Below are 24,088 nucleotides of genomic sequence, written 5' to 3'. Positions count from 1 at the left end.
ATAAATGATGTGGTTCCTCATGATCAGGAAGTTTATCAACAAACATCTTGTTGACATAAGCATTTTACATTTTTACATGCTAACCATCTTCTAAGACTGTTTTTAGAATTTTATTTGGTAGAAGACTTGCCATGGGCCTCCTCCCTGCACATTTTGTTGCCTGCTCCATAGCCTCCTTTTCTGTCACCTTCTCCATATCTGTCATGGCTGCTTCCTCCACTTCTAGCAAGATGCTGGAGTGTGTCATGGCTTCCCAACATTAGGCAGCATTGATCGAGGCTGATTATTTAGATCCATTCCTGTCTTTTTTCAGACCTGGTGATGGGACAGAAACAGCCTGGGTCGCCTTGGTGGATGACTTACACCGAGGAATGGATAGGGGGAGTACTACTCTATTGGATCTTCTTGACTTCTCGGTGACCTTCAATACCATCAACTATGGTATCTGTAATGGTATCCCTTCTGGACCATCTATTTGTGTTGGGCTTGGGAAGCATGGTATAGTGGTTTCAGTCCTCCGTGGAGGATTCGTCCCAGAAGGTAGTGCTCTACCTTAAGAGTGGGAACCAATGGCTTTCCAGATGTTGTTGGACTACAACTCCTGCCATCCTTGACAACTGGCCAAGCTGGGGCTTACAGGAGTTAGAGTTCAACAACATCTGGAGAGCCACAGGTTCCCCATCCATTTCACCCCATGGTCATTGACTTCTGGGGTGCCACAAGGTTGTACAGCAGGCGGTACTGAAGGAGATGGGACCATTCCACCAACCTTGCTGAAAGACCTATCATTAGTTTGTAAGCCTGCAGGCAAGGACTGTCTTGCTTTGTTAATTGTATGTAAGCCACTCTGGGAGCCTTTTTGGCTGAGGAGGAGGAAAAAGTACTTCAAATAAATAAATGTTCTATCTTGTTGCTATGCTTTTTAGTATCTACATGAGATCACTGGGGGAAGTCATCTGGACATTTGGGCTGAAGTGTCATAAATATGCAGATGAAACTCAGCCCTCCCTACTCATCCCAGGGAGGCTGTTGGACTCTTCTGGAGTCAATTTTGGGATGGATGAGGGTGAACAAGTTGAAACTAAATCCAGTCAAAATGGAGGTACAGTGGGTAGGGAAGCCAATGACTCTCAACAGTCTTTAATGAGGCTGTACTCCCCCTGAAGGATCAAGTATGCCATTTGGGAGATCTCTGGGATTCACTGCTAAACTGGGCAAGTTCAGGTGGTGGTGGTGGCCAGGAGTGTTTTTACCAGCTTACGCTGGTATGGCAACTGTAACCCTATCTGCAGAGGTTGGACCTTGCTTCAGTTACCCATGCTCTAGTGACATCTAGGCTGGATTACTGTAATGAACTTTATGTGGGGCCGCCTTTAAACAAGATTCAGAAACTTCAACTGCTACAAAATGTGGCCACTCAAGTACGGGTAAGTGCTAGGGGGTCAAATCATGTGATACATATATTGTACCAATTGCACTGGCTGCCAGTGTATTTCTGGGCTCAATTTAAAGTGCTGGTATTGGCCTTTAAAGCCTTAAGATGCTTGGGACCAGTTTATATGCAGGACTGCCTTCACCCATACCAACCTGCCTGTACCCTGAGATCAATATTGGAGGCTCTGCTATGTGCCCACCTGTGAGAGAAAATAGGCTGGTGGGCACAAGGGACAAGGCCTTCTTTTTAGTGGCCCCCCATGTGTGGAACTTTGTTCAAATTGCTGTCTGCCAGGCCCTATGATTACAGGCCTTCCAGTTGGCACTACAGACTTATTTGTTAACACCGGCCAATAATTGAGTTAGGCCTTTTTTGGGTGCCATTAGATATATGGCATTATCTGGTTTTAACTGTTAATTTTGATTATTGCTTTTATCATTGTTTTATTGTGTTTTGTGATTTTAAAGTTTGTCTTTTGTTGCTTTGGGAGGGCTTACCCTAAAGGGCAGCTTATAAATCTTTTAAATAAATGAATAAATAAATATTCCTGGGCTGAGGATGGAGCCACTGTCTGCCATGGATAAATCCCCAACCTTTTTGGCATGGAAAAAGGAGGCCACGGCTGAGGAGGTAGCAACAACAGTGGTAGCAGGAAGAGATAAAGTGTAGTGGCATCCTCTTGTGAACCATTTGGCCCTGCTAGCACTGACATTCTCAAATGCCACTCACTGAGCCATTAAGGGAAGAACCTTATTGTTACCCAGACATGTGGCAGACAGTACTTTATATGGATTCTTTCATTTTCTGGTAGGTAATGGCAGACTTGACATTCGAGGTCAGCACAGCTCAGCATCTGCCAAGGAACGGCCCTCTGGGGCATTCTCCCATTTACTGATGAGAGGGATGCCCAGTGATGGTGGGCATTAAACTCTCACATTCCTTTTGGCCCCATCTTCTTTGGCCGACTCCTCTACTCCATGTCTCCAGATCCTCAGCAGGTGCCCTACCATGCTGACCACTGACGCCATGCTTCCCATAAAACGAAAGGATGCCTACTAAGTATAATATCTAATATGGTTTTCTACTAGGTAGGTGGAAATACAATTTTTCCCTCTATAGCCCAGTTGAGTGGAATGTATGAACATTCTCTTTTGAGAAATTCCCATGCTTCATTCTTCTGCCTCCAATCATGTGGCAAAAACATTATGAGTAGTGTGATGATGCAGATACAGTGCTATACTTGGTTCTGGGAGACTTGACTTCAAATTTCCAGATGGCCATGAAGCGCACTAGGTGACCTGACCTCACAGGCAGGTTGCTATGAGTATATATGATGCAGGTGTCATGTATAAGCACCTTGGAGGAAGAAGAGGAAAAGAATAGTGTGTGTGTGTGTGCATGTGTGTGTATGGTCTGAGTCTGCTAGCTATGCAGTCTTCATAATCTGTAATTGGACTAATTTAATGTGGCAGAAAGTTGTTTACGATGACCTTTAACAGTAAAAATAGAAGAAGTGCTGAGCTTTGCAGTGTTTAACACCTGCTTCCCTGGTAGAATTGCACGCTCGCAGTGTTGGCTATTCCTACATTTAGTTACTCAGTATTAATAAAGGGATATGTGCAAGTATTTAGCCTAGGGATTTTGATCAAGTTTACAAGTTTTCTGTTCAATGCGTTGTTTAGTTGTCATATAAGATCTTGCAGCTTGGGGACGGTTTCTTGAGTCCAATGGGTATAAATTGACATATTTGCAATTCTAGTTAATGGAATAATCCTTCTCAAGCTCCCCACCTTTTTGTTTGTAAATTCTGAAAATTAAATTGTTACCAGTATAATAAAGCAAAGAAATGGGGGAAATTCACAGGAAGGTATAGAGATTTACAATGTTTATAAGGAGAAGCAGCAGAACTTGGCAACAAATTAATTATGGAGGGAATCAAAACTTGCAATTTAAAGCCTTTGCTCCAAAATGGCTTACGGTTTTTATCTATTTGTTAACTCCTAATTTGAAAAAAAAGAACACCTGGAAGAAAGCAGTCTCCAAGACAACAGAAGTATGATAAATCACTTGTGGCTTTATAAAGCAAACACAAACATCTTGGAAGAGATTACACAGTAAACTGGAATTTAGCATCAACACTCGTGTCTTCTATAAAAGCCCTTTAATACTTAAACAACATCAGTGTTGGTTTTACCATATTATTGTAAAACTCTCTTTAGCATGGATTCTGTCCACTATAGTCACCATATTCCCTTCTTCTGTAAGTGTTTTTAGATATTTTAAAACGTTTTCAGTCTTGGTTTTTCGAAAGTATATGTTGTGGGGCTGAAAATATGGCTGGAGTTAAAATATTGTGAGAAGCTAGAAAAAGGAATAAAGCAATATTTACCCTACTAGCACACACAAGGAAACAATGTGTATGTGGGAGTTCAAGAGCGCAGAACAATTCTCTATTACCCTGTAATTCCTCTGAACAAGAAAACCATCTAGCTGTCATGACTAATAGCCATTAATAGAACTTTCCACCATTAATTTGTTTAATCCCCTCTTTTTTAAGGATTAGAATTTGGTAATCTGTGGAGAGGGTAATGGCATAATCCTATGCAATTTAGACAGAAAAAAGTCCTACAACTCCCGGCATTCCCCAATCCTCCATACTGGCTGAGGAATACTGACAGTTGCAGGACCTCCTTCTGTCTAAACATGCAGAGGATTGGGCCCTAAAAATATTATAGACAGTACTTGATTACTGGCTCAGAATTCATCATATGGAAGAAACAAGGTTATTTCATTTATGTAAGCAAGAAAAGGATCATAATAAATATCTATTTAAGGCCTCTTGGTATGCATAGCTAATTCCATAAAATTGGTACATTACAGAAACATAGAACAGAAGATCAGCTTGCAGCTAAACTAGCTTTTTAGCTTGGGGATGAATCAATGAATACAATTGTTGCATTATTTATCTTGGCTTGGAACCTATAATAAGTTAACTTAATCAAATTAATGGAAACAAAGTTTATTTTCCCCTGCTGCCTACTGTAGCCAGTTGCTTCCCCCCAAAAGCCTGCCCAAAGGGTTGGGGTGACCCCCTGAACAATGTGGAATGGGGTGCAGGAGTGGGCAGGAAATTTTCCTTCCATACACATCCTTAACTTAGGATTCAAGCCCAATTTTGGACAATTTCCCCTTCTCCAGCAGTCCCCTGTAACTATCCCACACTGTTCAGGAGCAAATTGGAAATTGATTTCACACTAGGACTGTTTGCATGACATGCTGCAGCTTGTTGGGGCTTATTTCAGCCATGATGAGACGTGGGTGTAATCCTGAATATTCAATCCCCAACCGTGGGTTGTCATATTGTGCGAACTGGGCTGGTGGGGGTTATGCAAGGGTTAAACAACCTTCATGTAACCCTTTCTGGCTGAGTTCACACCACATGACAAACCATGGTTGGGGGTTGAACATTTAGGACGGTGATCGTGGGCGCCACGGCTTGTGGAAACCCAGTCGATGATGTATTCTGTTTTAAATATAGATGCTCCAATATAAGAATAAGAAGATATGTTAAGAAATGCAGAGTAACCAATAATATTGTGATTTCACACTAACAATCTGCATGGCAGTGTTCTGCATCAGAAAAAAAGGAAATCAGGAGAGTGGAGATATTACTTGCATATTGCAAACCTCTGCTATGCAGGTAATGGTATTGCTAGCAGGAGTAGAGTGGAGAGAACCACAAAAAGAGTGGACTGGCTTTATGTACAGTCTCTTCAAAGCACTGAATCAGCCAGTCCATGAAGAAACTTCTTATCTAGAGCTCAACTTGAAGAAGAGTTTTGTCTTTAAGGTGCTACAAGACACTTTTATCTCTCTTCTTCCAAAACAACAAAGTATGAAAAAGTTGAAAGAGCAGTGATAGGCAAACCCATTTAAGCAGCAAAAATAAAAGAAGGAGGTGGCATAATCCTGCCACAGGAAGTAATTCAGTGAGGAACAGTACAGATGAAAAGGAAATATCAGAGCCAAGGAAAAAGGAAATGAGGACCATATGCTAAATGTTAAAAGAGGAGACAATCTAAGTTATAAAGAATATTGCCAAACCACAATTTTTTGAATTTTCATTTTTGTATTAAAATTTGCATGATTGGTAAGGGAGAACCTGTTATTGAAAAGCTAAGCAAATTGCACAAAAATAAAATGTTTCTCTGCTTTTCAACCAAGTCCTGGGTACTATTGACAGTGGTCAGGAGCTGCACAGCTGCATGGAACCTTAAAAACTAGCTGTGGTGACTTCTCACACTTCCTTCTAGTGTCCAGGCCTTGAACAAAAAATGGATAAGGTAGCAATCAAAAGCACAGCAAGAAGTGGAGGTGCCTTTTGTCAGTAGCCAAAGTGGAATGAAACTAAAAAAGACTCTTTTGGCTCAGTTCTTAAAACCAAAACGATAATCACCTGAAGAAATGCAGATACAGAGAAAACTGGTGAAAGAATGATTCAGAGAATAGAGTGCTATTTCTCTTGAATGGGATAAATTGGAATGGTTCAAATGCACTGTATTATGGGACACAGGCTCTAAATTGAACGTTCAAAAGGGTATCTTAGGATAACACGAAGGTATTGTGTACAGAAGTCCTAAATCAGATTCCTTTGGTGGGCCTGAATGATCGCTAAAGAAAGTGCCTGAATGTTATGCTACTAGATGAAACAGAACAGGAAAAAGACATGAAATTAAATGAAACTGGATTGTGGTAGAGAGCGAAGCTGGGACATAACCTATAAGAACCACGCTAAACATATCCCATACTTCAGTGAAATAAAGAATATTCCTTTTTTCTAAACAACAGTGCCACTTAGTGGATGTACGAAGTACATTATGCACTGGAAATGACAACACCACAAATGAAAACAGCGTTTGTCCAGGATCCCCAATAACAATGTTACACGCAAAAACATACCATGTGTTGCTGTAGCAACTGTCCCTTGGAGGGTACTTAGATTCCGGACAGGAACCGACACTTGAGCATCACTGCCTGTAACTACATCTCCTGATAAATAAAGTTAAAGAAGTCTTTACAGTAACAGAAATAAGTCAAGTCTTTTAACTTTTGTATAACCAAAAATGAAAAAAAAGTGGCGTTCTGTTAAAAATGCAATATTTGCCACTTGGTCAGTTCTTCTTGAGACCCAATAGCTGTCTGATGCTTCCATTTCACTTTCCTCTAATGTCAGCTTGAGGCACCTCATCTCATCTCATCTCACCCCAACCCTACCCCCTTCCCTCTCTTGTACCCTCCACACTTCCATCTCCCCAGAATATTTATTTATTTGTTAGTATGATTTTTGAACAATTTTGTAATTGAGAGCAATAAAAATGCATTTTTGAACCCTATGAAACATGGAAGACAAAGATCTTACTAAGCCTACCAAAGACACTTTCTATTAAATATTTTAAGATTATAATCACTTCTAATTTCAGATTACACCTCTCAAATACATATAGTATATAAGATTTTAAACAAATTTTGAAGTGAGTGCTTGCTAAGACAATGGCAATTTAATTTACTATTAGGAAGTATTCAACCAATGTTCATTATCTTACCGTGCAATTCTATCCATGTGTACTCAAAAGTAGGCCCCAATGAGTTCAATGGGACTTCCTCCCAGGTATGTGTGCATAGGATTGCAACCTTACTGAATAAGTAGATTATATAACAGTTCTTAGCAATTTAAACTTTAGTACTTGATTGAATTACAATTTCATAACATTCCAAAACAATTTAAGGTTTTTCCAGACAGCGATCAGTGTGCAGTATTTCCATTTGTTCAGCTGACAGATATTTTTACAGCAGGAATTCATACAGTCAACAAACTTTCAAATGAGAAAAGACTGTAAATTGCTGATAATTAAATTATGTATTGATAATAATTCCCTGAACATCAAACCGAATAATGTATTAATTAGTGTTACTATATCACCAAGATCAACAAAATATTTCTGCTAGCATTTCTGTTCCTACTGTAGTTTGAATTGCCCAACAAGTGATGCCAATATGATGAACCACTAACACCCAAGACTAACATTAAATAATTTCGCTTTTCCTTATCAAATACTTCATTTATTTGAAAATGGCAACAATGGCTTTAATACAAAGTATGCACAGTTTTGCAGGCCAACATTTAAAGTACCATTATTAATGAAGAGAATGGAACAATTACATGTTATGCACATGGGGCTGGTAGACTGAGCTTGAAAGGGAATGAAGATATGGGATCTTATATTTTTCCTACTTTCATTTTCTTTAGTGTATTGCACCTTGCTTTGTTCTTTCTCATTACCAAGTTTTTATTTTTCTTAACTTTTTGTCCCTTTCATTTATTCTTCCAGTCTCTTACACACAAAGACCTCAGTTTTGGGAGCAGTGCAAGCTTCAACCCCATGTATACTACATATTGAAGTAAACACACCCATGTAAGTATCTGCAAGCCTGCTGTTGTCTCTGATTGTGGCTGTTTGTGATAACATCTTATAATAGCCTGCATCTGAGCTCTGGCAAGCATCTATATTACACAAAAACACCTTCTTTGGTCAGCAAGCTAGCAAACCCAGTTAAAACTAGTTTCATCTGATATGTTCTATTCCTTTCTCTGAAATCCTGCTTGTCACACCTCCCTGACTGTACCTGGTCAGGAAGGTTTTTGTTGTTGATTCTCCTTTATGTTGATGTCCTCCTTCCATCAAAGTCCCACATATGATGCGCCCATCCTCTGTTGCAAGGCAGAAGTTCCCTGCATACCTTGGGCTTCATCACACAGAGCTTTTATCCTCCAATTGAGATTGCTCCTTCATGGAAGTTTGTGGGCTCTTTATATGAAGCCATGACCCTCCTGCACTAAATGCCCTTTGTTCCATTTTTAAATAGATAGTGGATAATGAGCTATCAAATTACCCCATTGTGTTCCAGTTCAGTTTCCTCCATGAAAAGAATTAAAGCAGCAAGAAAAGGAACGAGATCAATGAAAGATAATGGAAGACTCAGATGGGGAGTGGGGGAGAGAGAAAGAAAGCGCATGTAAAGGGAGTCAGTTGTGATCCTGCACTTAAAATGGAAGGAGAAAGCCCTGTTTTAAATGTAGGATTTTAGACTGGTGTAGAAATGCCCCTTGCCAGACCTGATTGGCATTTAGCATGGTTGCCTTTCTCTCATGCACGCTATTGTTTGGTCATCCTTTCTCCCCATCCTCACAGTTTTTACCTAAAGATTGGGACCTGGGAAATTCAAGGTGGATTTGCAGATCCAATTTTCAGTTTCAGTTTTCCTGCTCTTGAGTAAACTTTCTTATTCTTGTTCTTTGTACTCTCGTGGAGAACATGTGCTTGGGGCCAACGGAGGCAGGTGGCAATTGTCCTGGGATGACTTTGGAAAATTGACTTGTAACTCCTAAAACAAGGTTGGAAAATTTGTAGCCTTCCAGATGTAGTTGGGCTCCAACTCCCATCAGCCCCAGCAAGCATGCTCAATGGTCAGAGATTATGGGAGTTGCAGTCCAATAACATCTGGAGGATCACAGGTTCCCTACCCCTGTCCTATAATCTTATAAAAACAGCCATGCTGGATCAGACCAAGGGTCCATCTAGTCCAGCATTCTGTTCACACAGTGGCCAACCAGCTGTTGACCAGGAACCCACAAGCAGGACACAAACACAAACACATCCTCCCACCCATGTCCCCAGCAACTAGTGTACATAGGCTCACTGCCTCTGGTACTGGAGGTAGCACATAGCCATCAGGACTAGTAGCCATCGGTAGCCTTTCCCCGCAGGAATCTGTCTAACCCCCTTTTAAAGCCATCCAAATTGGTGGCCATCACTACACCCTGTGGTAGTGAATTCCATAATTTAATTATGTGCTGTGTGAAGAAGTACTTCCTTTTATCTGTTCTGGGTCTCCCACCAATCTGCTTCATGACTTGACCCCAGGTTCTAGTATTTTGAGAAAGGGAGAAAAATGTCTCCCTATCTGCATTCTCCACACCATGCATAATTTTGTACACCTCTATCATGTCTCCCCTAAGCTTCCATTTTTCGAAACTAAACAAATCCTCACAATCCCTCATAGGGGAGATGCTCCAGCCACATGATCAGTTTAGTTGCCCTTTTCTGCACTTTTTTCAGCTCCAACTTATAACTATGCAAGTATGAGTCTTAGCTTTTTTTTTTTTTTTTTTAACTAATTTAGGAAAACAAAGGTCTGTGTTTTAGCCAGATGTTTTTTTAGAATGGGTTGCTTCTCATTGTTTTGTCTTTTTAAAAATAAGATATCATTAATCTTCAAGATATAAAGACAAATAAACATAAAGAAAAGAGAAGAACATCAAGTTTAAGTCTAGCTGTTGAAAAAGGGAAGTACATTTAAAATATTTTCCATTTATTTTAAAGGTAAAATATAGATGAAAACTATTGGTTGCTTGGACATTTCCTTTATGGTTCTTCATAACAGCAAATTACATTTACAGCACAATCCTATACATGTCTACTCAGAAGTAAATCCCACTAAGCTTTATGAGACTTACACCCAAGTAAGTGTGTATATGATTTCAGCCTTAATGTGCAATCCTACGGATGTCTCCTACAACCCCAGTATTCCCCAGACAACAGGATGGCGCATGCTGGGAATTATATGAATTTTTAAATGTCTAAACATGCATAGCACTAGCTCCTTAGTTTCTTTTTCATAATCTGAAGAAAGTTTTTGATGGATATTGCTGAATATGTCCCTTATTTGTATATGAAATAAAATAATATTGTATACAGATACCTTGTATACTTTGTATACTTTGCTTTTACTCAATTTAAGCTGATATGTCAATTTTTCTGGTGTGACTATTTGCCACAGCTCCATTTACAAATACTTTAATGTTACAAGTTCTGCAGTTTTCCAACTTTTGGCTATTAGCCTATGAGCCGCCATCAGCATGAACATGATTAATTCATTAGATGTCACTTTTACATTTTGTTCTTCCCATATTGTTAATAAAGCTAATGCTGATGTGACATATATAGTTTGATGTGTAATGTTTGCCATTTCTGAAAATACCATGTTCCAGATCTTTACATACCCTTTCCCCCATATATATGAATGGAGTGCCATTTCTGAAAATACCATGTTCCAGATCTTTACATACCCTTTCCCCCATATATATGAATGGAGTGCCATTTCTGATTTCCTAAAGAAAGAAACGTACTTTTCCTCTTTTACTCCATGAGGGTGCCTGTAGACTGAAGCTCCCTATGCCTAACAAAGTTGGAATGGTGGTGGCTGGTAATTAGAAGTCAAAGTTTTAAGGTAGTGCAAGGAATCTAAGATATTTAAGACACTGCAATGAATGCAATGATTAAATTTGCAATTCAAAGCAGAATGCTTTTTAAAATTTAATACAAATACTTCTACTGCTGCTGCTAATTAATGCATAGCAGTTCAGTAGCATGAGGAAATATTTGGTTGCAACGTACTTTAAAATCTTGTTAAAAATCAATATTGATATTAACAACAGCAACTTTTTAATTACGTTTGCTATACCGAGATCCAAGTTAAAACTAAAATATCAGAATCCACAAACCAAAATCCTTCAAGTTCACAAAAAAGAGTTAATCTTTTCTACAAATGAGTCGAATATTATGTAGTTGATTATGATGACAAATTCTTGTGAACCTCAGCTGAAACTATAGTAGTTTTATCTGCCATAATGCCTGACATAGTAGGTTTAAGTATCCTGTCTTGAAAGCAAGATACTCTGTACCACCTCTCTTTTCTGGGGAATAGTGGCTTTTCTATGGTCACATTCCTTTGAGCAAGCATTGGAGTGGCAATCAGGAAAGAACAATCTGTTCTTTAAGGTCTGCTGGTTCGCCACTAACACTGACCAAAGCTCTAGCAGAGCACCTAATACGGGGGGCAGGTACAGTCATGGTCATCTGGCTGAGATTACGATCTACTCCCTTGGAATGAGAGGGAGGAATTTTAGGAGGAATGTGGGCTACACAGTGATTTAATTATTCTAATATAGATTTCCAACACACTGGCATAAACTGTAAAGAGAACAAAATTATACATCATAAATGGAACTCAAAGAAACTCATAGTCATATGAACTGAACATGTATCACAGCCCTTCATTTATGGACAGAAAATACAGTAGCTTTCCCACATAGCTCTTACAGAGCAAGTGACACAGCCTATAAGGCCAATGTAATACAAAATGGACCATTACCATTTGGTTAAATTTAGTATTTTCTCTGTAACTAGTACTGTGGATTATAAACATTATTTTCAAAATAGGTCAATACTTTTTTCATCTGTAATAATGTATCAGCAAAAGGGTAAACAAAGTAAAAGAATATACTTAAAATATCTCTTTGCAATACTATATAGGAATCTATATTGTGAAATATTAAGGGATAATGTGGTGGCGGTGGTGGTGGCGGCGGCGATAAAACATCTAACAAGGATTGGCTGAGCTTCTTTAATTGTCACTGAAGCAGATTTGCTCTGATCTTAAGAGCAGTGATGCAGAACCTCTTTCAGCCTGAGGGCCTAATTCTATTTTGGAGAAACTCTCAGGGGCTGCATTTCAGTGGGGGTGGGGAAGATGGCAAAAGTGTTGGGCCACAACACCAAAATACTAGCATATTTTAGCATAACGCTCTTACTGTCAGTAACTAAACCTTAGGAGAAGACTTTCAACCTTCTAGAAGGGAGAAAAAAAACTTCACAAAAGCTGGGAAACCAACAATCAGTGGTTGGGGGAAAGGGGGCGGGGCCAGAAGGGGTGTGTGGTGTTCTGGCAAACCTTGGAGGGCCAAATTTGGACCCCAGGTGGGCCAGATTTGACTGCTGGGCCTGAGGTTCTGTCCCACTGTCCTAGAGAATCAGGAAAGGCAAATGGACCTAGGGAAAGAGTATAGAAGCAAGGGCCAAAGAAAGCAGGAGGCAGAGGCCTGAGGAGGTAGGGGAAGAAAGAAGTGGGGCTAGGTAAGACAGTTGGAAGAGGGAGTAATGCGGGGCAGGGAGGAAAGAAAACAAGAGGAAGAGGTTGGACAGATAATGAGTTTAGAAGAGAGTAAACATGGCGAGGAACTAAGAAGGCAAGCAAGACTGATGTTCACATGTGGATTTGAAATAACCATCCAAACATTTGGCTAAAAGCCCCTCAGCTTTGTTTATTGCACAATTTAATCTAAAAAATGAGTAATACCTTTGCTTAGTTGAACCGGCACGCTTTCAGATTTCATCATTCTCTGCTGCTGCTGTGGGAGCTCTACGGTGCTCCTACTGGGCACTGCAGCATAAGAAAAAGTGCCGCTGCTACCTACAACTGGCCCAGTAGCACTACCTGAAGTCATAGCTGGGGAAATCAGCTTTCGGCCAAAATTTAATAAGCTGCTGGAAACTTTATTTATGTTCAGTGGAGGAACCTTGGCGCTGACACTGTAAAACAAAAGAAAAACACATTGCTGCTATTAATAGTTTATGTGACCCTGCAAAAATGGTTAAAAACTTTCAGAATATATTAGCTACATTTTTTAAAACAGCAAAACTGGGAGGATAGTAAAGGAAACACACATACAATAGGATCAAACAGTTTTTTCTGCACAGGAGTGTGTGCGTATAAAATGTGTGTCTGTATGCAGATTATTGTTTTCCTGTCAGTAGAAAACATACTCCCTAGTGTCAGGAGTGGAGAGTTCTGTTTTAATTTTAGAAGTCGCTGACCTGTACAGAAGAAAGCAAGCAAGTAATCTTGCTTATCTGCCTTAATACTGGTTATGTCAGGCGCCAGAGCAAAATGTAGATTTCCCCTCATTTGGAACACCTGATGATAGTATTGAATTTTTTACCATAGAAGCAACTGACTGCCATGTAAATAACTTCTCTCAGGAATATCTTTAGGTGGAGGCAAAATCCTTCCCTCATTCATGACACCAGTGACCTGTCAGGGTGGACACTGAGCCCATAGAATCCCAGAGTAGTTCTGATTCTGAGGAAGAGGAGTCGCTCCTGGGAGAGGAGCGCGCTCCTCTTTCCGAGAGCCAACAGCTAACGGAGATTCCTCCCACCAGCATTCCTAGCTTAGATAGCAGTCCAGGGAGTGACAGAGTGCGGGAAGCAGACTTGATGGACGCGCAACGCCGACGCAGAGAGCGGCACCAAATGGAGGGCGCAGAAAGGAGGCGTAGTGCCCGGTTGGCGCGCAAACAACGGCTGCGCCCAGAGGATCCAAGGGAAAAGGGGAGGGACTCTCCCTAGTGCTTAAGTTCAGGGGTCTGCCAGTAATTCCCTTTCAAACAGGGACCAACTGTTCCAACTTAGGGCATAGGTACTCTGCTGCTCATAACTAGTTGCTAACGGTAGAGTTGTTAAGTTGTAAAAGAGGAATAAAGCTTTGAAAAGAATCCATTTGTCTGTGTCTGGACTTGGCTACTGGATTAGACTGAGAGAGGCCTCCAAGAAGCCCTTGACATGACCTCAGTGTCAAGTGTAGGTGGCAGGTTTTGCCTTCCACAGTGATGATGCCCTCAAACCAGTGCCATAAACATGAGTTTACTGCTCCACTGATTCCAATGGGAGAAAGACACATGTGCCAGTGAGGCTGGGCTGTTCCGAGGTGAGATGTCCCCATACCACTACAGCTCAACCTTTGCCACCACTGTGAGGGGGAAGAGGTACTTTCTACCTGTTTTCTCCTCCTTACTTTTTTTTTTTTTTACACCGAAGTGAATAAGGCACTTTACAAAGCTATCAAGATAATACAGAAAAAAGATAAAATACAGTCTAAAACCATTACAAAGTCAACATATCTACGTCCAATTATTTCTAGGCTGCCTTTAAGGGTGAAACCCTTTCAAGGTGGCTTTCAAGATGAAAAACATACAAAGTGGGTATAATTTTTAAAAATCCATAAAGACATGTTTATAAATCCATAAAAAAGACTGCCAATTAAAATAAATAAAAACAAAACTTACCATCAAAAAGCAATGGTCTAGACTAGAGATGTGAAGGGCCGGAAAAAAACCAGACAAAATGGGGGAAAAACCCAGTTTTTCCCCCATTTTTTTTTTCCAAGGACCATTTTTGGTTTTTTTCCAAAAAATTAAGCTGCTTTGGATTATGAAATATTTTCTTTTAGAATTCATGACAAGGTGTTTACATATTGTTATCAAGCCTTTACTCCCCGCAAATGATTTCTAAACACTATGTAATAAGACTTTTATAGAGAGACTAGACATATAACATGTCTGGAAATAATGAAGCCATGGGCAAAACGTTTTTTAATCCTCTCGGTAAGGTTTTCAGCATAGTTATTTCTTCCATTTCTTATTAAAATTATTGATCCAATGTATCTTTTACTGACAGACATTTTGTGATGCTCCAAGGCATGCTCAGTTTCCTAACAGTGACTAATATCATAATATGGAAGAAAATGTACATTCTTGACAGTCTGGGTTTTGTTCTACCAAGTCCTGTCTTTCTGGACTTGTCTTCCTCTGCTTCCAGTTCTTCTCCCTTCTGCTGGCTTCTAGGATGATTCAGAAGTCTTCAGGGACTACTTGCTGAAGTTCCCTCTGTTCAGACATAAAATAGGAACCTAAAATACGTTGCATATAAGTTGGTTTGTCATAACATTATCATGTTTGGTATATTAAATTTTAATAGTTTATTCAGGCAAATTTGTACAAGTTTGCTAACTGGATTCACTTTTTAAATATTTCAAATACAATGATAATTTTATGAGCAAACCAAGTTATACATAATATAACTTTAGGACCATAAAGGCTGCTTTATGTTCCTAAAGCAGACTTCCTTAACCTGATGCTCTGCAGATGTTTTGAACTACAATGGCCAGCATTCCGGACCATTGGCCATCCTGCATGAGCTTGATAAGAGTGGAAGTCCAAAATATCTGGAGGGCACCAGGTTAGGGAAGGCTGTCCTAAAGCAACCAAGTGACATTAGATATGTAGAGTGATAAAAACAGTATTGCTTATTTTTCATTTCCCCCCCAAATGTCCATTCCACCACCCCACCCCTAAATGAAAAAAACCTAGTTTTTTTCCCATGGCCTCAAAATTTCCAGAAATTTTTCATCTCTAGCCTAGATTTAAATGAAGGCCAGTGGAATCAGATGGGTCTTCAGTGCCTTCCTGAAGACCTGCAAAGAAGGGGCTTAACAAATTCCTGATGTAAGTTGATTCCAGAGGGGCAACACCATTACTGAAAAAGCCCTCTTCCTTGTACGCACCACCCTAATCACCCTTGGTGGGCAGGTGAGATGGGCCTCTGTTGATGATCTCAGAGTGTGGCAAAACTAGTAAAGGAGAAGACGGTTTTTCAGGTAGCTTGTGCTGAAACCATTTAAGGCTTTAAAGGTTAAAAACAGCACTTTAAATTGGGCTTGGAAACACACTGGCAGCCAGTGCAACTAATGCTGTACTGGTGTCACATAGGCCGACTGCCTGCCCATATTCTGCTCCTGCTGAAGCTTCTGAACTATCTTCAAAGGCAGAACTACATACAGTGCATTACAGTAGTGCAGCCTGGATGTCACCACAGCATGAAAAACTGATGCAAGATCCTCTCTCTCCAGATAGGGTTGCAACTGGCATAGCAGCTTAAGCTGGTAAAAAGTACACCTGGCCACTGAGCATCCCCAGTTAGCACCAAGTCGAGGAACAAACTGAGCACTTGGTCCTTCAGGGGAGTACAACCCCATCTGGGACCAGGAGTAATCCTTTATCCAGATTAGTCAGTTTCTCTACCCACAGTACTTCTGTCTTTTCTGAATTAAGTCTTAGCTTGTTTGCCATCATCCATCTCCAAACAACCTCCAGATACTACTTCATGAGTTCAACAGCCTCCCTAGGGTCATTAGATGGAAATGAGAGGTAGAGCCGAGTGTCATCTGCATATTAGTGACACTTCAGCCCAAACCTCTGAAGACTTCCCTCGGCGGTTTCATGTAGATACTGAAAAGCATAGGGGACGAGACAGAACAATGGCCATGGGGTGGAACAGAAGTCCCCAGGCACCATCTTCTGAGACTGCTCATCCAGGAAGGACCAGAACCATGGTAACATTGTGCCTCCTATGCCCAACCCACATAAATGATCCAGAAGGATACCATGGTCGATGGTACTGAAAGCTGCTGAGAGATCTAGGAGAATCAACTCCCCACATCCACTCCCCAGCATAAGTCATCTACTAAGGGGGACCAGGACTGTTTCTGTCCCAAAACTGAGCCTGAAGCCAGTCTGGAATGGATCCAAATAGTCAGAATCATCCAACACTACCTAGGGTTGAGAAGCCATCACATGCTCCATCACCTTGCCTAAGAATTTAAAAACATTAAGAGAATACATGACATCAAAATCGCTCAAAAGCCCACTAAAATAAGACCACTGCTCCATTAAAAACGGGCCATGAGAGGGCTAGGCATATGCCCTTTCCTTGCTGTTTCTCTGCTTAAGTGGTCATGGAATATCTTTGGCAGTTCTGCTATTGAGAGGAGGTCGCTGAGGTGGAGAGATGCAGGTTTTTTAATGGATTGACTGTGCACCAGCTATGATTAGTAGAGAAGTGCTCAAAGTAACCTTCCTCTTCCAAACAATAATATTGATGTTTTACTAGCTTTTTAATGTACATACCTTTTGCCAACAATGTCCTTGACATAAACAATGACCTTCCTAAGATGTAGTTATAAGCAAACAAGGACTAGGACATGAAGCTAAATCTAGAGCTGATATTTTAACAAATGAAGTGCTATCTTTTCTCTTTGCTACCTTTAAACATTTGATATAAGGATGCAAGAGATTATTAGAGCCATCAAACAAGGATCAATATCAATGTGTCCACCATCAAGAGATACAAAAAATACACAATGATCACCAGAAAAATGAGGATTGATTATGTTGCACAGTCATTAAGAAATACATTTAAAAGAAAGGTATTAGTTAAAAAGATTGTCAAGGAGATGTGAATCCAGTTTCTGAAGAAACAATTTTGGTTCATCACAATAAGCATAATTGACCTTGGATATCAGTGGTATATTTTTAAAATGAGCTGTACAATGATTCAGTCTCTTCAGTTTTTGCACTGATGAAAATGTTTTGTTTCAGAAAGCTGATTCAAAGACAGTTCTTCTCTTTATGTGTGCAGCCACTGGAAAAGCAAAATTGCTATAAATACTGCACATTTATGTTTTTAAAAATCTGCACAAATTTTTGCAAACCCATACAGTAATTTAAATTTGAACCACATGAATAAAATATGTGGTGCTTGGAGGTTTCTCCTTGTCTTCAATTTCCCCTCAAAGAATAATTCCTTCTAGTAGGATTTTCTAGTAAGCTGTCTGGTCCAATTTTAAATGAGAAAAGCCATCTATATATATGTCTGCAAATCTTCTAGGCAATTCTAGCTCAGCGACTGCCAGACAGAACCCTAAGACAGAACACTCTCTTAAGCGACAGTATTTTACTTCGCATGCCTTCTCCCTCACCTTGGAATTAATCAGGTTTACTTTAACTAGGTATGTTGATACTTTGGACTCAGACATGCACTTTTCAAAGAAGCCAACCTAGAGCTGCTGCAGTTGGGGTACTCTTAAATCCAACTTTGTCACTAGAGGCCTGGATTACTTTGATGGCATGGAATGCCTTTCACCAGCTTTGGCTGGTTTGCCAGCCGCACCTACTTCTTGATAGGGGGAGTCTGGCCACTGTGATCCATATTCTGGTAATCTCCCAGTTGGATTACTGCAATGCATTGTATGTGGGGCTGCCCTGGACATATCTTGGAGGTGGAAATTGCTTCAATTATGTAGAATACAGCTGAGAGAATGTTGATTGGTATGGCCAGGTTTATGCACATTACACCAATCTTAATAAAACTACACTGGTTATCAATTCAAGGTGCTGGTACCCTTTAAAACCATAAATGGCTTGGGACTGAATTACTGTAGGGAATGCTTCCTATATTAACTTGCCCGTCCATTAAGATCTTCTGCCAAGGCCCTGCTACAGGTACCACCTTCAGCAGAGTTATGCTTTTGTTGTTGTTCAGTCGTTAAGTCGTGTCCGACTCTTCGTGACCATAGCATGCCAGGCCTTCCTGTCCTGCGCTCTCTCCCCGAGTGTGCTCAAGTCCATATTCATTGCATCGGTGATGCTATCTAGCCATCTCATCCTCTGCCGCCCCCTTCTCCTTTTGCCTTCAATCTTTCCCAGCATCAGGGTCTTTTCCAGAGAGTTTTCTCTTCGCTCTTGGTGGCCGAAATATTTGAGCTTCAGTTTCAGTATCTGTCCTTCCAATGAGCAGTCAGGGTTGATTTCCTTTAGGATTGATTGAGTTGACCTCCTTGCAGTACAGAAGACTCGAAAGTGTCTTCTCCAGCACCACAGTTCGAAAGCATCAATTCTTCGGCGCTCAGCGTTCCTTATAGTCCAGCTCTCACAGCCATACGTTACTACTGGGAAAACCATAGCTTTGATTATACGAATCTTTGTCAGCAAGGTGATGTCTCTGCTTCTTACTATGCTGTCTAGGTTTGCCATAGCTTTCCTCCCAAGGAGCAAGCGTCTTTTAATTTCATGGCTACAGTCACCGTCTGCGGTGATCTTGGAGCCCAAGAAAATACAATCTGTCACTGCTGCCATTTCTTCCCCTTCCATATGCCAGGAAGTGATGGGGCCAGATGCCATGATCTTAGTTTTTTTAATGTTGAGTTTCAAACCAGCTTTTGCACTCTCCACTTTCACCCTCAACAAGAGGCTCTTTAGATCCTCTTCGCTTTCTGCCATTAGGGTGGTATCGTCTGTGTATCTGAGGCTGTTGATAATTCTCCCGGCAGTCTTAATTCCGACCTGTGATTCATCCAACCCGGTGTTTCTCATGATGTACTCTGCATATAAGTTAAATAAGCAGGGTGAGAGTATGCAGCCTTGTCGTACTCCTTTCCCAATTTTGAACCAATCGGTTGTTCCATCTCTGGTTCTTACTGTTGCTTCTTGACCCTCGTACAGGTTTCTCAGGAGACAGGTAAGGTGGTCTGGTACTCCCATCTCTTTCAGAATTTGCCACAGTTTGTTGTGATCCACACAATCAAAGGCTTTAGCATAGTCAATGAAGCAGAAATAGACGTTTTTCTGGAATTCTCTTGCTTTCTCCATGATGCAGCGAATGTTGGCGATTTGATCTCTAGATCCTTTGCCTCTTCGAAACCCAGCTTGTACTTCCGGTAGTTCTCGGTTACTTAACAACAAAGAAGAGAGCCTTCTTGTTAGGATCCTTTTCCCCAGTTGTGGAATTTATTCCCCAAAGAGGCCTGCCTGTTAGGATCCTTTTGGCATGAAGCAAAATTGTTTTTATTCACCCAGGTATTTTAAACTGTTGTGAAACTAAGTTTCAAATGAATCTATCTCTGTTTTATTGTTATTTATCGTATTATGACATAATTGGCTACACACCACCTGAAATCCTAATACGATTAAATGTTTTTAATAATGTATGTCATAATGTTTAGAAATTTCAAACAAACAAACAAACAAACAAACAAACAGTAATGGAGAAATTTTAGCGTTTTGTGCACAGTGGGACAGGTTTTGCCCCAGATCTTAACTTTAATACTTAAGTAATGCATTACATTAACGAGCTGAGTCTGTGTCTCCGACAGTTAAGTTTAGATGCCATTTATTTTCCCGCAGGTTGCCCCTTGGAAAAAGCAGTTATACCAGCACTTTACAAATGCTAGTTGCTAAACTTTGTTGTCCTCCATTGCTGTTATTCGAATATGTGCCTATTGTCACGAGTGCCTATTGTCGAGCTTTCCTTAACAATGACTTGTATGGGACGAGCACCCTCATTGCCACTGACAACTAGTTTCTAACAGGAGTCGTATTTGGAATTGAGGAATGGGTACCAGGCAAACCCCCGATGTACAGCATTCTAAACTCCTTGAAGGGTGTAAAAAATGTGATAAACAAGTAACAGTTATTTCATTTTTAGCTCCATTCTCCAAAGAGCTCAAGGCAGCATACATGGTTCTCTCCCTCCCATAAACACATTTTGTCCTCACCACAATCCTGTGAGATAGACTAGGCTGAGAGAGAATGACGGGCCCAAGGTTATCTAGTGAAGTCCATGGCTGACTGGGAATTTGAACCTGGGTCTCCCTAGTCCTAATCTGATACAATAACAGCTTCAGCACATTGGATCTATGATGCAAATCAGAGTCAGATGCTAGTGCATTATTTAACTGTCAGGGAAAGGTCTATATGTCCAGCTGAGGTGCACAAGCACAGCTTTCCTCAACACTGAAGTAAATGGGCTTCCTCTGTTCTTACAGAGCTCTTACATCTGAGCATCACAGAACTTCTGAACAAGACACGGGTCTGTGTGAACGAAAGCACTGTGATTTTTTTAAATCTACGGGATTACTTCTTGTGTTCTGTATGTATTCTCTACTACGATCCTAATGTATCACAGGAGCATCCTGCCCAGAAAAGAAGATAACTTACAAGATGAATATAAGGTATATGTAGCAATGGGTGACTATGTCACTCTCAGGCTACTTGAAGGGACCAATAAAATATGACATAGCATAGGGTCTCATTATCTCCTATTTTGGTCCTCCAGTTATAAACCTACCAACAGAAGCAGGAACTGTTTTGGTCAACAAATGAAAGGAGAAGCATGTTCAGCATATGTAATCATTTCCACATGAGCAATTACTGAAAATATCAGCATGTTCTACTTAGAACACAGGGCAGTATCCAATGGTGTAATTCCACAAACTCAAATTGCACTAGCAGAACTCCGCTGAACCTTTCTGTTGCACAAATGGTTGCCCATTATGCTTGCGCAACTGTTTGTGTAAGCAGTTGTGCAACTGGTGGCACAACAGGTTACATAAGCAGCATGTGCACCGGATTGCACAAGAGTTACATGTAACTGGTTGTACAATGGTTTGCACAAACATAATGCACAACCACTTGGAAACTGCTCTTGTGCAAATGTAACTAGTTGGATTCTTCTCTTGCACATAGTTCAGAACCTAGTTTCTGCTAGCGCGATGTCATTTGTGCTAATGGAATGACAGAGTTGGATACTGCCCATAGAAAGAACTCTGCATAAACAGGACTTGGTCATTTTGTTTTTTCAGTGTTAGGGAATGCTCCTTGTGAACACTGCTTCACATGCTAGACATTCTCAATCATTGAGCAGCACTGGGTAAAACCAGCATGTGCACAATTTTCACACATGAATCTCTGGACTGATAAGGACACAACATTTATAGATACCCTAAATGACTGTGCATTTGGTCATGAAATTGTTTAGAGTGGTGGTGACCCTGGACTTTGTCCTAGGTGGTACCCATTATTAAGGATGGGATGTAAGTGTTACTGTACCAATCGGGTGTAATTTATTAAGGACTGAAGGTATAAATAGTATTAATTTTGGATGTAAGCCACTGCAACATTATTCAAACACCAAGGCAAATTCTTGGAAGATAAACCTATCTGTGGCTATGCCTTGACTGCTATATGCAACCTCTAGCTGATGGAAGAAACAACACAAGAGAGCCACTGCCTTCCTGAGCTATTGCCTGTTTGTGGGCTTCCTATAGTCAACCAGTTAACCACTGTGGGAAATAGGATGGGGGACTAGATGGACCGATTGTAGGATCATCTTATATCCCTAAAAATGTTTTCTGATATTCAGGGGTTGCACAGAGATTATTAAATCATTATGTAAGTTTTTTTAAATAAATAAATTGTTTATGGTTGCCTCTAATGTACATAGACCCTCACTCCCAAATGTGTTTGAATTAACCGGAATCATTTTTCATGAAGCAGATTTTTTGGTAAAATATGAAAAATGCAAAAAATGGTTACCGAGTTTTATTCATCAAGTCAGCTCCACGTGCTTTGTAGTAATCCAAATTTTGTTGGAATTGGTAAGTCACGGGTCTTGGATTACTCTAAAGAAAGAGAGTTGTCATAGTGCATAAATAAAAATATTTGAAAACTCTGTCAACAAATTGCCATTCAATGAAATTTCTAGTTAGATTAAAATTGATTACAGAAACATTTTTATATCAAGAAATCACAAACCAAAATATTCAGCCCCAAATTACATATTATTTGTCCTGACTAAATTTAATAAATCAGTGTACTTGAGAAAAGTATGACTGTATTTCAGGTTAGTATTATTTTTCGAACTAAACAAAGTATAACCACTAGATGGAGCATACAACCTTTTCTCCAACTATATATAAATAAAAAAACCCCTATAGGGTGGAATGCTAGCTCCAAATGAAAAGCTACATATTTGGTAAGGAATATTAACATAGCTGTCCCATTTTTTCTCTAAAGGTGAGAAATAAATAATATATAACACTAAATTAAACATTACTTTACATTAATTTATTTGGATTAATACTTCTTTAAAAGGCTGCTACATACATTTTATGAAAGCACCTATATGGAACATATTCAATTACAACAATGCACAAATAAAATTTTGAAGGTGCGGGGATTTAAGATGAATCTAACATTTAGGTCTGTGCTTCAAGAGGAATATCAGTTAAACATACTAGAGAGGTTATAAACAAAATGTTCAATAATGGAAGATATGGCGGCATGCAATAACCTCTATGTGGACTTGAAGTTTAATTCCATCCCATTTAGGAGGGACTTCATTCATGGCAGCTCTGTCCGTGAAAGGTAATCTCAGAAAGCACTTTCAGAATGAAGATTTCACATGAGAAGAGCAATTATTTCATGGTGAATATTGCCTGGAATTTGCATTCAATTTCATGGCAGAGGAAAGATACTGTGGTTGACAAACGTGACAACAGTCCCCTGAAAATACTGTCAGCTTTTCGAGATTTACCATGGGTGACATTCAACTCTTCACTCACTCAGTTATACATCACACAAATTGCTTGCCATAGGGAGCAGTACTCAAGGGGTTGCAATTCAAGTCACTAACTGTGTGGGAATCAGGCCTTTGACTCCATGGTTCTAGCATGGCAGTGGGATTTGGAAGAGTTAAATAATAATAGATCACTACGGCTGAAGAGCTGTGATCTTCTCACACCCACCTGCACCTATATCAGGCACTGAGTATCAGGGAAAGGAACTGTCCTTAGTCTCAATTCCATAGACCTTCATTTATTAATTTTCTTGGATTGGTTTCAGTCTACCCTGTTAACAGTGATGTGCTTAATACAACAATTCATGTCTCATTTTGTTGGCACCAGACAAAGATAACACCATTTATCTGTTTGGCTTTATCTGGTGGAGCCATGGGTTCAGAATCTGAAGGAAAGAGATGCACAGTAGCTCCTTGGTTGTTCTTTTTTTCTTTTAGATTTTGGAAGAACTAATTGGGAATGTCAGTAAAATCTCCCTTCTGGAAAGTGCAGAATAGCTATCTATAGGTGATATTGGCAAATGCACACAAGAACATTCAGCTTTTCCATTTTATGGCACTCAGATTTGAAGACATAAATAATGTTCAGAAGAAGAAATAGCACTGTAAAGACATGGCCAATAAGCATATCTGATGAAAACTGATAATTATTTTTAACAAATAG

At 40.0% G+C, this 24,088-nt stretch overlaps 1 protein-coding gene across 25 annotated transcripts in view; it reads right to left on the bottom strand.

Moving 5' to 3' along the window:
- Positions 1-24,088, bottom strand: part of TBC1D5 (TBC1 domain family member 5) — a 412,711-nt gene that overhangs the window by 47,253 nt on the left and 341,370 nt on the right. For 22 of the 25 annotated variants that reach the window (XM_084858401.1, XM_084858381.1, XM_084858390.1 and 19 more), the window contains 3 exons: positions 22,383-22,468; positions 12,692-12,924; positions 6,395-6,484 (listed from right to left, as the gene is read on the bottom strand). In XM_084858401.1, the coding sequence (XP_084714527.1) occupies positions 6,395-6,484; positions 12,692-12,924; positions 22,383-22,468 (409 nt within the window). The remainder of the gene's footprint in view (positions 1-6,394; positions 6,485-12,691; positions 12,925-22,382; positions 22,469-24,088) is intronic. The other 3 variants (XM_084858405.1, XM_084858400.1, XM_084858399.1) reach the window with 1 other exon arrangement.

This window comes from Heloderma suspectum, chromosome 5, assembly GCF_057233095.1.
Source record: "Heloderma suspectum isolate Gila_16-S chromosome 5, 16-S_ref, whole genome shotgun sequence".
NCBI lineage: Eukaryota > Metazoa > Chordata > Lepidosauria > Squamata > Helodermatidae > Heloderma > Heloderma suspectum.
This window is presented reverse-complemented; position numbering and strand designations above follow the sequence as displayed.